This window comes from Myotis davidii, unplaced genomic scaffold (assembly GCF_000327345.1).
Source record: "Myotis davidii unplaced genomic scaffold, ASM32734v1 scaffold135, whole genome shotgun sequence".
Taxonomy (NCBI): domain Eukaryota; kingdom Metazoa; phylum Chordata; class Mammalia; order Chiroptera; family Vespertilionidae; genus Myotis; species Myotis davidii.
Window position 1 is genome coordinate 2337428 of NW_006289813.1, and position 17213 is coordinate 2354640.

A 17213-nucleotide genomic window follows, 5' to 3' on the forward strand; every position below is an offset into this window, starting at 1 on the left:
TTATTTCTTAAACAGAATATGGTTTGCTTTTTTTAAACTAGAGGACCGGTGCACAAAATTTGTGCATTGGGGGAGGGGGGTTTCCCTCAGCCTGGCCTGCACTCTCTCACAGTCTGGGACACGTCGGGGGATGTCCGCCTGCCGGCAGTCAGACATCCCTCTCACAGTCCAGGGCTCTTGCAGTCCAAGACCCCTTGCTCCTTACCGCCTGCCAGCAGTGGAGTCAGGAGAGGCTCCCGCCACTGCACTCGCCAGCTGTGACTCTGGCTTCTGGCTGAGCGGTGCTCCCCCTTTCCCCCGCTGTGGGAGCGCACTGACACCAGGGGGCAGCTCCTGTATTGAGCGTCTGCCCCCTGGTGGTCAGTGTGCATCATAGCGACCAGTCATTCTGCTGTTTGGTCAATTTGCAATTAGGCTTTATTATATAGGATTCGTAATTTAAAAAGCCTATTTTCTGTCTTTTATTTATAAAAACTTAATATATATCTAAATATTATGTTCCTATGATTCTAGACATAAAATTATCTTCAAGCTTACTTAAAATAATGTTTTTAATCTGATGAATTCATGTGTCTCAATGATGTAAGTGCATTTTTTAAATATTATCTTTCAAAACATACAAATCAGAAGTGGCAGATATAACAAAAGCCCCTTGGAAGAGCGCAGGCTATCTGAAGGTGCACACCCCAACAGGTTCAGTCCCATCTCTGTGTAATCAGAGGCAATGAGGAATACAGCACACCATGCCACTGCTCACTGTTCCCATAGAAAGAAGATTCCACAGCACATTGGGATCAAATCACTATTCTTTCTGGGAGAAGGTGCTAAGAGATCTGAAAGCATTTATGCAGTAAATAAACTGAGAAAATGGTAGCAGGTTTAATAATCAGGTACTATTATGTTGGCAAGCATCAATACCTAATAAAGACACACTTGCCCTAACTGGTTTGGCTCAGTGGATAGAGCATTGGCCTGCAGATAGAAGGGTCCCAGGTTCGATTCCAGTCAAGGGCAAGTACCTTGGTTGCGGGCACATTTCCAATAGGGGGTGTGCAGGAGGCAGCTGATGGATGTTTCTCTCTCATCGATGTTTCTAACTTTCTATCCCTCTCCCTTCCTCTCTGTAAAAAAAACAATAAAATATATTTTTTTAAAAAGATACACGTGTGCCCTTCTTCATTCGATTTGTATTTAAACCACTGTAGCATTTATTTTTAAAAGTATTTCGTTTTCTCAAAGTCATAAAAGAACCTTGCATGAGAAGAGTAATTACTGGCATCTGATGGTCACGGAAAATGCTGAGTGACGGTAAGTCCCAGAACATCTATATCATACATCATTAATTCTTTGGGGGATATTTGGATTTAACTGAAAATTCAAAATAACATGCTTATTTTTGGTTTGCTTCACTTAGAAGTATTAATTTCTCTAATAATAAAAAGTGTAGATTTCTGTTGAGATATGTACCGTGCTTTATTCCCATATTCTGACTGATCACTGATTTTTATCAGGAAGGGGATTTTAAATGGCTTAAGTGTGATTCTAACTTTCTTTTATTGAGTAGTCAGAGCATAGACTCCAAACAAATCTAGGCCATCATTTTTAATTTTTTATTAAAGATTCATACTCTCAAGTAGAGAAATTTAATATTTTCTTTATATTCCCCCCATCAACTCATGTTAACATTAACAGAATTGAGACTTACACACATATTAAAAGAGATTTGGCCCTTAAACAGATATGGGGAATGTAACTTGCTAATTAACATTACTTTAATAGTTTATAGAAAACATACTAATTCAGAAACAGAAAAAAAAAGTGTGAGCTATTAAAGGCTAAAAGGAAGATGTATGCAAAGAAAAGGTTGAAAACCACTATGAATAAATCAGGTCAAGAATTATAAATCTGCTATTTAAATACAAAAGCCTTACAAGGATCAGTTCATTAAGACCTAGATCTAACAATAGAGAGCTCAGTTCATTCAAAGTCTTCCTTAATTCAAGTATAAACTGCATTATTTACTCTGCATGAAATCCATAGTATAAAGAACAATCAGAGATTTCCAGATCATAATTCTTGATTCAGACCAATTTATACTATCTGCAGACCAAATAATGTTTTTGCTTGTTTACATAGAATTTTAAAATTTAAATTAAGATTCTTCTAGGAATAAATATGCATTTTGGTTTACAATGCCAGTAAGGAAATTAAAAACAACCTGAAAACTTTCAAGTTACCTTGAAATCACTAATATTGAACATTTATAAAGAAACGCACTTTTTGGTTTTCCTAATTTGGTTGATTATCATTCATTTTCCATTTGCCACTGAAAATCTAACAAGTCAGAGAATAATCACTTTACAAACTGTACCTCCCCCCACCCAAGCCCCCCAAAAAAGGAACAGAATCGTGCTACTTACAAACTTCCTCTCCTGGGAAGACTTAGCTCCTTCTGCAACAGAAAAAAAACACAAAAATATATATGAGAAGCTACATTCCCTCAGACCACTGGGACAGGAAATGGATAACAAGAAATGTATTGTCCTTCCTTATGCGTAATTTGGCATTTGCTATACATAAGAAATTTTAATGTCATAATTTTATGCTGGATCCCTCCTTATATTGTTCTTTTTATCTATTGTGTTCAAGATACAAACACTGTTTACCTAAATTCCAGAGCAGGAGACACCACTCCTCAGAAAGCAATGACAGTAAAATACTGAGTTGAGTTACCTGGCCCTATAATTGAGCATAAGACAAATCTGATGAACCAAAGGCCTTATCCAAAGAAGAAACAGACATAAGGAGGAAAAGTCTTGCAGGATTATATAATAATAAAAGCGTAATATGCAAATCAACTGAACAGCCGAACAGTTGGAACGACCGTCGGGACGACATTCCGGATGAAGCCCGAAGACGGAGCTGTGAGGGCCGGCCGAGGCAGCCAGGGCTGCAAAGGGCTACTCTTGTGAAATGAAAAGAACAGTTAAGTCAGACAATTTGTCCCCAACAGAAACAGACTCATGCCAAAATATTGTGCATACCCAAATTACACTTAATTTTTAAAAATAAATCAAAAGACTTCTTTCTGGTGTTATTTTTTAAATAAATGTGAATTATGACTTGGGATATTTGAAGTAGGTTAATGAACCTCTAAAAAGGTAACTAGACAGCAACACCAATTAATAGAGCACTTTCTAGCTTTAAAAGGGTGCTCTCACACTTATCTCTAATTAAGACCATTATGAACCTAACTACAGAGGGGCTGTGGGAGAGCAACAACAAGCAAACAAATAAACACAAAGGGACACAGGAGTACCTCCACCCATTAATGAAGTTTTCAAATCCACGGTGCTCAAGAATAATTACCTGATGACAATAATTAAAGAATAGGAAGCAATGAGTTACTGGACTATTTAAATTCAAAAAGGACACACTATAAAGACTGGGCTAATTTGGTTTTCCATTCCCATAACTATAATTTATGTCTTTGCCTTGCAGGAGCTCAAGCATTATCTTTTGAAAAGTGTTTTCCCCTCAGCTTCAAACTCACCTTTCCTGTTCCCTGTTTTTATGGGCTCCTTCAGTGCCTACCAAGACAGCGGCCTGAGATCGCACTTCCAGACAATGCAGTTCGCTCCACAGAACATGGCCTGAGTGTCGCAGGCTGGAGGGGAGGATAACTGCTTTAGATATGATGCTGGACCGATTAAGTGGCAAATGCATTTTGATACAGGGTTATAATAATCACATCACTCTTTAATTGCAAGAGGAAACAATCAACAATTTTAGGAACAGGGTATCTTTTTCCTTCTTCCAATAGCAAACTTTCTTTCAAGGTCTGTAGGGGTCAGTGGTGAAATGCTTTTTGTGCTGTTTTGTTTTGCTTTATTGCTTAAGCCTTGATTAGCTCATGAAATTATAGTGTTTGCTGAACTTGGCTCCCTGATTCTGAAATGTAAATATACCTTCACTGACTAAAGCCTCTGACTATGACAGTTTTCCTTCAGAACTGCAATGGAAATGCAAAACCAATGAGTAACTTTCTATTTCTGCATTTTGGCTCTGACAAGCCCTGAGAAATTAGTTTTGTATTCAGATTTTAAAAAGAAATGAGAGGCCTTCCTAGAAGTACTTGTTCACCGGACTGTTCCTTGTAGAAAAGACTTAGAGACCCACTGCACAGCAAGACGCCAAGGGGTCCAATAAAGAAACACTACTCTGTGCAGTAAGGTGACTCTTACTGGATTCAGCAGATTAAAGAAAAGGAAGGGTACCTGGGATGTTAGCATTAATAACAGAAAGAAAATGTCAGACGTCACTTCAACTTTATATGCAAATAGATCACTATAAAAGGGAAAAGGCATAATGAGTGATCCCAAAGAGTTGGATCAATCATATTTCACGAAATTACTCCACCATCCACTGGCCGCTCTGCTCTGGGGCGGGGGGGGGGGGGGGCTCTGTTTTTAATCAGTCTTTTGAGTTCGTCTAGAATTATGAGTTCTAAACAAGAAGAAAGGTTACGGTGTGCAGCCCAGCACTGCGGCTCTGCGGGACAGCAGCCCGGGCTCAGAGATGAGGCGCAAGGACATTCAATAGGCCGCTGTCAGCTGACCTGACGCTTCCAAGCTAACCGAGCCGGAGGAGCTAATCCACCTGACGGCTTGAATGTCAGGCTCGGGACTGGAAACTCAATTTGGTAGCAAATTGGAATCAGATGTGATGGTAATAAAGTGAGAGAAATGACTGCGCTGTGGCCAAGACCTTGTGAACAGGAGCTGCAAATACCAGGCAGGCGAAGCAATTGCAGGCAGAGCGAGGAGTGCGCCTGCCCTGATACCCGGGGACCACATGCTGATAAGGTCTGCACCACTCACTCTAAGTGAGCAGCGTCAAGGCATTTACTGCCAGGTCCCCGTGGTACTCGTGTGTGTGTCCTTGTTTTACTTTCCTAATGTCACGATAAGGCCACTAACACATACCTAGTTAGATCAGACATTTGGTATCGGTCACAGTCATAAACCAAAGTTTGTGCATATATATTTGAAATATGTGTTAAAAATTTAGCATCAGGTAAACATTAGATAGAGGCACTGGGGATAAAGGACTATACTCGCTATAAAATAGTAGTGTGGTGTGGAAAGGCCTGGAACAGAGGTCTTTTAAAAGTACGCAGCAGTATGAAGGGCGGAGGGTCAGGACTGTTTCTCGCCCAGTGATGGTCCCCATTATTCATGATGACAAAATCTGGCGGAACTGACGATATGCTCAACCTCAAGAGTAAGCGCAGGTTAAATTAAGCTAATGGCAACACTCATGGCTTGGACAAAGCAATTGGTTCAAAGATGGTCGGAGATTCAGCCTGGGAAAACAAGATGCAAAACAATGTTTGCTGGGGATTCCTGGGAAAGAACTCCCTTTCTTTTTCCAAGAGAACTAGCAGGAAAGAAGGGGCATCATTCACCCTAGGAATCTAATGGCCACTACCTGATAGACCTGAAAGGTGGCATAAAAGAAACAGACAGAAACTGGGTGTTGGGTGCTATCTTTGAGACAATGGTTCTAGCCTTGCCAATTACCTGGATTTCTCAGTTACACCAGGCAATCAAGTCCCTTTATTGTTTAAAGTAGTTTAACTTGTGTTTTCTGTTCCTTGGGATTCAAATATTCCCAAGTGACACAATACTTGAGCCTCGGCTTTATTAAGCGTCGTCTGGGAGCTGGCTAGGCAGCCTCAGGTGTGGGAGAGGAGAGGGGCATCCCAGAAGTGGGCACGGATGTGGCAAGGTCGGGTGGAGTGAAACCGTGCACAGCTCTCGGGAAGATTGGAATGGCTGGGACAGGAGGAGAAAGTAACCACCGCCAGGACGTGAGTATGGATGCAGGGACAGGGCCAAGTCATAGAAGGTTTCTGAAAGGGTCTGCCTTTGTCCTGTGGACAAGGGGAACTCATGGGACACTTTGAACAGGCGAAAACAGGGCCGAATCAGCACGTTCCAGGGGATCACTCTGGCATCAGGGTGCCAAAGGGCTCACTGGGAACAAATGGGAAAGGAATTAGGGGCTTATTCCACTGTCCAGGATTCAGGACCAAGTGCCAAGACCAAAGAAAGAGGCAGTGGGGAGGGTGGCGAGGGGCAAATTCAAGAGACAAACGTGTGCACAGAATCTGCAGGAGAAGAGCAGGAACGCTTAACTTCTGGAGCTAAAGACAAGGTGCGCCATGCAGAGATCAGGGAAAAGGGGACGTCCTAGCGCACTGGGGGCCTCCCAGAAGTTAAATAAGGGCAATCTGAATGTAAGTGAGGGGATGACAAAACCCACTGCAGTTAGCTCAGTGATGGACAGGAACATGAGAGCAAGTTGCAAAATTAAGATAAAAACAAAGGTTGCCATTCCAGGTCTTTCTTGCATGGAAGTTAAAACACCAAACCCCTTTCCCACTTTAAATTTTTACACAAATGGTGGAAACTGTTTTTCTTTACTAAATGCATCTGCCTTCGTGTGCTGAACAGCAGTGCCTAACATTTCCTGTGGAGTAACATACATTATCTTATTGAATCTTCACTATTATCTCCACTTTAGGGAACTGAGGCGAAGGCAGGTTAAGCAGCTTACACAAGGTCACGGAGCTGGGTAAATGGCTTAGCTTGTCCTTGAATCCATATCAGCCTTAGTGCTGGGCAGTTTAATTACTTTTCATCACCAAGTAAGACCCGGTGTATTTGTACTGTGGACTCCCCCCATGAAGGGCACCAAGCTGCATTCAGAGTTGATAACACACTGGCTGGCAATCACACTCAGGAGGGAGGGATACAAAAGATCTTTGCAGCTCTTTCTAAGCAAATTTCACACTTAAATTATTTTTATAGATTCTGATTTTACTTGGAGCAAAGCCTTGCAAATACATTACTTTTAACATAGGCCTTTTAAAGGAGAAAAGCGTAACAAGTCAAATAATCAGCTAACCCCAAAGTAAATGAGCAAACGAAACAAGCTTCCTTTCCAGTCAATTACTGTGGTTTTTGATGCTTCCTAACGTGTTATACCCTGGACGTCAATAAATTAAGCTTGGTTACGAGATATTTATATACCTACTGCCTTCCAACTCAGTATTCTATGAGGGATATCTGCCTCCTAAGTCAAAAGTTTCCATGTTTCCCTGCAGGGTTTGCCAAATAACAACTAGAACATCTATAATAATAAAAACATAATATGCAAATCAACCGAACAGCGGAACGACCATCCGGAAGACCTTCCGGACAAAGCCGGGCTGCAAAGGCGAAGGCAGCCGGGGCTGCGAAGGCCTACTCTTGCACGAATTTCGTGCATCAGGCCTCTAGTATATTAACAACATCCCCAGTTTATTGAGTGCCTATTACATAATAAGGGAAATGCACTTATTTACTCCAAGTTGTTAGCTTCTACCTCACAGTCATATTGTATTTTCTGTGCTTATTTTGTGCTCAAAGAACAGAACTATTTCTTTCAAGCAAACGTATGTCATTTTTGAAATTAAGGAAACCAGTTTTGATCACATTAGGAAGCCACAATGCTTCACAACAAATGAAGCTAAACAAGACTAACCAAACATTACACTAAAACAAAATTTAAAAAAATCCCTATTTAAGCGAATTGTGTACTTCACAGTGATTCATGCACAAAACCTAGATTCAGACCTACTTATAGTCTAATCTTAGCTAATGCTGAAAGTGCCCTTGAAAGCTTCCCTTAACTTCTCAGTTTCCTAAATTATAAAATGAAGCTACTACAGTTTATGTCATAAGGTGTTGAGAAGATTCATGAAAACTCCTGGCCTACATTTGAACAGGAGAGCACCCCAGACATCTCTCACAGTAGGAGAGACACCCTAGAGCACAAGCGAGGACTCTGATAGAGAGAGGTTGGGTGGAATCAAAGAGCAAGTGCCCAGGCCCCGCCCTCTTCTCTCAGGGCAGAACCTGGGCACAGTCTGTGAAGCAACTGGAAGATTCAAAACAAACGAGGCTTCGGTGAACTCACACCATTACTCATCATCAGGAAAGTTCCTCGGGCAGAAGGAGATCAAACACAGATGCTGGATACTTGGGATTTTAATCATCTTTAAGGCAGTGCCCACTTAGAGGTCCTTCAGGACTATAAAATTAAGGTCATCGTGGACAAGTTTTGTGATTTTCTTTTTTCCCTTAGAAGAGACACGTGAAGGCTCTTGATAAATACGCATATCAGCCCTGCCACTTAGCTGTGTTTCTTGTTGCTTGGGAAAGCCTGTGACCTGCAGTGAGCTCAGATAACAAGGCAACACTACACAGCTGTGCTACACAAGACTCCGCAATTTCTTCAGTCCTTCCATCCATTACCAGCAAATTACAGTAAATTCAAAATATTGATCTGCACACCCCTATATGGGAAGAAAGTTACCATCGACTTTTATTGCTTATCGTGGGTACAATTCCCTAGGATCAATAAAAGCTACAATGTTCATAAGCTTCTAAAAAGCTAGTTAATATAGTGGATATGAGACACCTCTTAGGATCACTATAAATCTGTAAGATTCTTCAACAGAACAGCAGCAAACTTCTTCAATGTTCAAAAGCCTGATTTGAGTTTAGAACTTTCTCATTACCCAGGAAAATGCCCTTGGAAAGAAGTAGACATCAATGACTGGGAATAAAATTAAGCAACTAGAAAGAATCCTACTCAACCGATTTTCACTTTTAACTTTCAGTTCCCTCGTATTTCCACACCGACATCACTGTGCAATCCAGAGTCCAGCATCAAGAGTTTTAAAAAAAGAAAAAGTTGTAATCACTTTTAAGTGTATCTTAATGCAGGTTTACATGCGTTTTCTTGACAGTGGTTTCAATGAAAACCAGTTTGCCCATAAACAATATTTCAATCACCCCAATTTAAAAAATCAATATCCTTTTATGAACCAATTTTTAAAAATCAGATAATTCAAAGGTCCCATTAAAATTACAGACAACCTTAATACAAACAAGAAAAAGGCTTTTTATAGAGCTGGGGAAGAGAATTGGATGAGACTATCTGACCAGTGAAAGTGGATTTATTCAGCTGAGATTAATCATTTTTATTTACTAAGGACACCTCGTAGTTCAGCAGTCACTATTCTGAAAGCCCATTTTAGCACAGAAATTTATAGGCAAATCAACTCTAGGGAGCTCTTGAAGTGCTGTATGAAGCTAATACCCACAAGTCTGCTTTTGCCTGACCATTCTTCTCCATCTAAATGCAAAAGACGACACTTAAAATGTACATAATAAAATGTATGAGAGGGCGATGGAAGATTAATGGCACACATATTCAAATAATCAATAATGTGACTTAAGCCGTTAATGGTAGTGAAATTTATTGTAAAGAGGTCACAGAATAAAATAAACAATTGGCTTCTACAGGATATATTTTACTTAGTAATAATAGGTTCTATTTGTGAAAGGGTACGGTATCTGACTTTTTATAAAGTATTTCTTCCAATGTTCTATTTGAAGTAACATCAACTGAACGTATGCTGGCTGGCACTGGCAACACCACGACTGAAGAACCCAGGATAGATAGGCTCCCCTACTCCCTACTTCTCACCTTCCCTCCCTCACCACTGCGGAAACAGGTGCTGCCCTGGCTGCTGCCACGGCGTCAAAAATCAGCCTTGCTCTAGGAAGCCCCAGGCACTGTGTACACATTTTCTCCCACAGGACGTTTTTCAGCCTTTCCCTGACCCTGCAATTACAGGAAGGCTTACCACCATTTTTTTTTCTGCTGCAGAAGCTGAATCTTGGACAAATTGGGCTGTGATTTGCTCAAGGTCAGAGGCCTCACCTTAAGGACAGCCGAGCAAAGACCAAAGTAGCCTTGATGTCATTGTCCATTCCACACCAACCTGGACACTCAACCAACAGAAATTTTTAAGTGGCAAATAATAAATCCTTAGTTATTTAAGCTGCTATTAGTTGAATGTTTTGTTATTTGCAGCTAAAAACATTTCTGATACTCTCCAAAAAGAGTTCATACTGAGCTGTGCAAGTGGGCTTCGAGCAGTGTCTCCCAGGGCACACCAGGGCACCAAGACAACCCTGGCACCATCAGCTCTCAGCATTAGCAGGGCTGGTTACCCAAAGAAAATGACCAAACGCTCCTTAAATTAGGATTAGGTTCTTTGAGAAACAAAAGCCCTGGGAAGCATTGATTATAGATGCTGCCAGTGTGGTTCCTTTTTCCAAAATAGATTTGGGAGAGCTGCACCGTGTGTGTTAATAACTTTGAAGTTAACCAAAGAGACTTCAAATTTAATGGCATCACATTTGTGGCCGTTAATTAGCAGAAAATATTATAACTGGGTGAAGTTTTAGATTTTTTTTTAATTGCTTCTTCCCAAAGACTAAATTCTGTTCTCACCGCAAATACAGAATCCTCCCAAAGTCACAATGACCCCTGGCGATGTTTTCTGATCACAAGGACTACAACAAGGGTGGACATTTACAGTTGAGACCTAAGGACTTTTTGATAAGCTGACCTCTTATTTTTGTTAACTAAAAAAATACATTAACAAGCAGGAAGATTTCCCCCTTAAAATTTGTGAATGCTTCCACCTGTAATTCAGGGGCGAACTTAGGTGGCTTCCACTTTGGTTTTAGGTTCTTCCTTTGAAAAATAAAGGGCACACTGGGCCTTATTGTGCTGACATGATTACTGTTTCACAGAAGCTGTGTGTCCTCACACTGAATTACACTGGATTACCTTGGAAACCTGGAATTGATAGTTGAGTCTGGACTCACTGCCTATAGAATATAAGTAAAAAAAAGAAAGAAAGTAAGACCTGACACTACTATAAAATAGTATGAACAAAGAGGGGAAATCAACTTCAGAACATTGAAGCATACAGTCATGGGCAGCCTTTCAAAGCCACACTCTAGACAAGCTGATGAATTTTCCCTAACACTTTAAAATGGTTCTATTGCTTTAAATGCTAGTTTGAAAAGATAAATGGAATTACACTGAATTGAATTATATATCAATCAGAATAAAAACAGTAACTAAGTAAAACAGACTGCTAAAGAATTATGTCTTTTTTGAGATATAATTGACATATAACATTGTACAAGTTTAAGGTGTACAACATAATGATAGGACTTGTTTATATTGCAATATAACTGCCACTGTAGCATATGTGACACTTCTATTGTGTCACATAATTATCATTTCCTCCAGTAGTGGGGACAATTAAGATCTAGTCTCTTAGCAAGCTTAATGTGTATAATACAGGTTTGGGATCTATAATCACTGTGCTGTGAATTCGATTTCCAGGACTTATTTATCTACTAGTTACAAGTATGTTCCCTTAAACAACACCTCTCCCAGTCTCCCAACTCAATCCTGGAGACCACCATTCCTCTGTGTTGTTTTTTTCAACTTCAATTATTTTAGATTCCACATATAAGAGGTATATGTCTCTTTTATCTAAATATAAAAATCCAATGTGCTATACACTAGCTAACTGAATTAAGTTGCTAACCCATGGAGTCCTTTGGCCCACCAATGAATGCATTGAGGTAGCAGGGCCACAAGGAGGCCACCACGCACAGTGGCCCAGAAGGAGACTGGCGTAGGCGTATGGCCCTGAGCAAATTACTTACCCTCACGGGAAATTATAGCTAGGAAGAGCTCACAGTTTTGATGTGGATTAAATAATACACATAAAGTGTCTAGAAAAGTGACTGGTACACACTGAGCACACTAATATTAGGTTATTATTCTATCTTAAATATTCATGCACAAATCTGACATTGCAACCCTGAAGTTTTACAATTTGAAAGTATAAAGTGTTCATCTACATAATAGGTAGTTATGCTGATGTATCTCCCATGCACCAAAAGACAGATGAAAACTAATAATATGTTTAAATATTCTCTAAGCCTACTTGAATGAAAGCTTAGGGAATTTATCCTGGAGTTTCTTGCTGATATGCTCAGGTGCTTTTTAAATGAGCTCTGCTACTTTAAAACTAAGCCAAAATAGCTGACCTGGGCAGTTGTAATTGCCTTTTATTAATCACTGTGTCCATCTCAATGAAAAACAAACCTCTTAAAAAGTCAGATTCCATTTTTATCTACACACATGCTAACCAAGTTGGCATATGTTCCCAGCACGCTATCGTATGTACTTTAAGCAGGCCCTTTTTATCTTGTGTAGCTTTCATTATATTTATATGAGAGAAAGTATTTCTTTCTATGACCAGGAATAATGCTAGATGTGTTGTCTACTGTGTTTGCATTCTGTATTTTTTCTCAGTCCACCTTTCATCAATAAATAACAGTGTTGCTTTAACTAAAAAGTGTGGAAAATTCTGATTGAATTTTCCACTTCAAAGTACACAAAATCATTTCATCTAACATGCTGTGTTAGAAAATCTATGCCCCATTCTGACCTCCCATTGCAGACTATTCAAGTATTGGTGATGCGCCGTATCACACTGCATGGCTGGCGAAGTCCAGTAAACATATTGACTGAGAAATGTTTAAAAACAAAAAAAACAAAAACCTATTCCACACAGATCCCAGCTACTGTCAAAAAAAAATCACAAAAATGTTTGCATTCTGTGTGAGAGCATGACAGAGCTCTAGGAGAAAGTCCCATAATAAATAAAGTCAGCTACTTGCATAACTCCCCATCCAAGCAGGAGTATGCATGGCTGGGGGGGGGCGGGGGGTGCAGCAAGGTTCTGCCCCAATATATGCTCAAAGGTATATCAGAGAAGACGTTATTAACCGTGTCCTTCCTTTAACCTATTTGCAAGGTTAAAACGAAATTTAGCAGAAGAGATTACCACCACTAGTGAGAAGGCACAACTCAGCCGGCAGGCAAGGAACACACGGAGGAAAGGTAGTGTATTGATTGACCTTTCCTTCGGACCGCAGTCCAGGCAGCGAGCTGTCTTTTTTCATTTGCAGGGAAATGACAGCTGACCTGGCTTATCTTCTGGGGCTGGCAAACCAGGGTAGTCCTTGGACGAGTTAGGCAGCCAAGACTGGTGTACACCTACAACGGCATCGTGCTCTAATATTACGCTGCTCTAAGTAGGAGACCCGTGGCAAGAATACTGTGACCTGATGGGTTAGAGTTCTTTCTTCCTCCAAAAATTCAAGCTTCCTTATCGGAAAGCAGTGGGGAAGATGTTTCCTAGGTTTCCGAATGGCAGCCAGGATGAATTATTCATCTCCCCTGAAATAAAGAGCAACAGGGTCCACTGAACTCCACATTTCCTAAAGAACGTTGTCAATGGTTATTACTTGACAGGAAAAACTTCAAGTTCCTGGGAAAATGTTTTGTATTCAAAGACTCAGAAACACCTAGTTAAATAGAGCTCAGAAAACTTATGTAGTGTAAGATTTCTCTGAGATTTTTACAATTATTAGCATTTTAAAAATATATATATTTATTTTATTGATTTCAGAGAGGAAGGGAGAGGGACAGAGAGATAGAAACATCAATGATGAGAGAGAATCATTGATCGGCTGCCTCTTGCATGCCCCTTACTGGGGATTGAGACCACAATCTGGGTATGTGCCCTGACTTGGAATCTAACTGTGACCTCCTGGTTCCTAGGTTGACACTCAACCACTGAGCCGTGTCAGTGGGGCACTATGAGCATTTTGTTTAACAGCAACAGTCACGATATGCAGTATTCCCCCAATGAATGGGACCATGGATTGATTACCCCTTAGGCACACACACAAAACATGCTTTGAGAGAGAGATGTAGGTTTAACTAAACCTTTATTTTAGTACAATGATACGATGACCACCAAAAAAAGCAAACAGCAAACTATTTCCATGCACTTCACCAGTGACTGCCCTTAGTAACTTTGAATTTCACAGTCTTGTATTGCACTCTGATGAAAGAGGTAGGCACCCTACACTGTAATTCAATCAGGTAGCCCCAGCATACCTTGCACTGCACAACAAATCCAACAGAACACTGAAAATGAGGACTACCAACAAATTCCTGTGCACCCCAGTGATTCAATCTACAAAGAAATGAACACAAAGCATACAAGCACATGACTAGCATGCCACAGGCCTGTCATTCATTAGAAAGATAACCCCAGGAAGTAAGGGCTGTTACCATGCCCATGTGTTTAGAACTGGCAGAATAACAAAGCTGGGTCCCTATTTATCAATGGCCAAGGCTTATCTTTGTTCTCTTTTCCCTATTGGCAAACTTCCTGATCTCCTTGGACAAATTTCCTATTTCTGAGACTTCTGCTTCCACTAAGGATGAAGACACGCACAAACGACCACTTCTCTCAACAACATGAATGGAGATATGAAGGAAAGCAAGAAATGAAAGCATGTTACTGGTTTGTCTGGCTCCTCCCAACCCTCCATGGCCAGTTCCCACTCCTCCTAACACTCCACCAGGTGGAAAGCTGGCTGTGGGCCTCTTTATTCCTTTCAAGAGTTTACCACTTGCTGTAATTTACCTTTTCTAGGTGTACTGATGACCTTAGCTTTTGAAATGGTTTTTCAAACTATGATTATATAGCTTACCAGCTTGTTTTTATTGTTAAGGTAATGGTAATGGTGTCTGCATCCTAAGTGAAAGGGGAAGTTCAGAAATAGAGGAGACTTTGCTTCTTCATGTGTCTATAATTTTGAGTACAAGCCAAACATTTTGAATAGAAGCCCAGTAGAAATTGAGGTAAATAATAGCGCCAGAAAAAGGGGTATCTCTCCTCTGTGACACCACTTGAATAGGGTGCTGAGTCATGCTGCTCTCTACCTGAATGGGGTGCTGAGTCATGCTGTTTTCTACCTGAATGTGGTGCTGAGTCATGCTGCTCTCTACCTGAATGGGGTGCTGAGTCATGCTGTTTTCTACCTGAATGAGGTGCTGAGTCACGCTGCTCTCTACTTGAGCTGGGTCTAAATGTTCTTTATGACTTATGGTCAAGAAAAGAAACAGGCAATACACACAGATGCAGAGATAGCATCATCATCATCATCATCATCATCAAAGACTCAAAAATAATTATGCTAAATGATATAGTGTCAAACACATATGATGACATGAGTGACGACATGAGAAATTTCAGTGCAGAGGTAGAAACTTTAATAATAGTAAAGAACAAAAGGGGAACACTGGGCTGAACGATACGAGAATGAAACGGACTTAGCAGCTGCCTGAGCAAAGTTTAAGTTAAAATGATAGACGTTATCAAAACAAATCACCAAAAGAATAAAGCTAACAATAAAAACAAAACAAAAAGAATGCCTAAGACATGTAGGATAACATCAAACTGCCTAATGCAGGTATAAGTGGAGTCCCAGAAGGAGAGGAGAGAAAATGAGGTAGAAGATATAGCTGAAAAGATAATAGTCAAGGATTTCCCAAAAAGTAAAGAAGGGCATCAACCCACATATGCATGAGGCTCAGTGTATCCTGAGCAGAATAAACAGCAAGAAAACATCCTTGGGCACATCATAAGCAAATCTCTTTTCAGGCAGGAAGTAGGTAAATGTGTATGAAGTAATGAGAGGAGAACACCTACAAAAAATTAACAAGAGCCCTACTGGTGTGGATCAGTGAGCACCAACCCATGAAACAAAGGGTCAACAGTTTGGTTCCCAGTCACGGCACATGCCCAGTGCGGGTTCAATCCCCAGGAGGGGCGTGCAGGAGGCAGCCAATCGATGTTTCCCTCTCATCAATGTTTCCACCTATCTCTCTCCCTTCCTCTCTCTATAATCAATAAAAATATATATATATTTTAAAAATTACTGTGAAAACTATGTTAAAACAAGCTATGGAGTTAGCAAGATACTCAAGCCAGTTACAGGAAGCACCATGGTCTCTGAGCATGGCCAACAAATGTGTCTGAGCTGTTCAGGCTGCTCTCCTCATGTGCTGTTGGAAACAAAATCCTTCCAAATCCCTATTAGAAGCCACAGAATCCCCAGGCAAGATAACACCTGCCTGGCTAAAAGTCTCAATTACTTTTTTAGAGTTGCTGGTTATGTTTTGATTTTTTTTTTCTTTTTGCCTGAGGGGTAGAGGGATATACAGGCAAACAGGACACAGAAGTCCTTGAAGGCAAAGGGATGATTTCCGTAATTCTTCATAAATCTAGAGCCAAATTGGGTAACCTGTACTTAACCCAGTCTGTGATCTTTTCACCTCTAAATTTAAAAGATTTCCTATACCCTTCCTCCAAATAAATTGCTAATCTCATCTTGGCCAATTGCTTGTTACACAAGTCTTTGGCAAGCACAACTCTGATGACTGAGAAAAGTCAAGAAATGTAACTCAACAGCTTTTCAAAGCCCTTGGGAAAAAGTCATCCACATAAGGACAACAGGGGTGGGGCTGTACCAAGTCATCTATGCAAATTAATCTTGACTAGCTAGGGAAAAGGGGGTACTGGGAAGAAAACTGCTGCAAAATCTGTTAGGAAAGAGAAACAGGCCAAACTAGTTTTTTCTCCTTAATGGTTTAGGTCACAACATTCAAATGAACTTAAAATAGAAATTCCAGCAACTGATATATTAAAAGCCATAATGACTGTGATCTTTACACTTGTTCTTTATCTTACCAGTATTTTGAAGCCAAATTACACCCTTTTCTTAAAAACAAAGGGAAACAAAACAAATATCCTTTTACTGAATAATAAATCAGGACGTTGGAAAGCAGTATCAGGAAAGACATAAGACTTTGAAGACAAACAATAGAAATTGAAGACATTCTAAATATTGCTAGAAGGATCATGAAGGGGTCTTTGGGTGCTGCTAATGCTGTCCTTTTATTATCTTTTATTGCTGAGTTACGTGGGTATGGTCAGTGTGTGAAAACACATTGGTATCTGCACTGTTTAAATATGTGTTACTCTTACAGAAAAAACAATTTGTGTCTCAGGTCTGTAGGACAGTATCTGTGTATATGTTATAATTCAATAAAAAGATGTTTATAAAGAGATTAGGGAGCCTGCTGTACTCATCTTTAACTCTAAGCACTAAATCCCACAGTGCTTGGCCACCAAATGGATGTGTGTACTGAGGCCTGTGCTTATTGTTACACGCCATTGAGTCAGTCCAACTCCTGGCAACCCTATGAACAAGTGACGCCCACAACATCCGGTCTTCAAGCTCCTGTAGACGCAGGCCTATAGCTCTTTTATGGAGTCAACCATCTCCCATGAT

At 40.4% G+C, this 17213-nt stretch overlaps 1 protein-coding gene across 1 annotated transcript in view; it reads right to left on the minus strand.

Moving 5' to 3' along the window:
- MAST4 (microtubule associated serine/threonine kinase family member 4) overlaps nucleotides 1-17213 on the minus strand; it is a 383523-nt gene that overhangs the window by 247102 nt on the left and 119208 nt on the right. Inside the window, 1 exon segment of the mRNA XM_015563109.1 lies at nucleotides 2421-2452. Coding sequence (XP_015418595.1) covers nucleotides 2421-2452 — 32 coding nt within the window.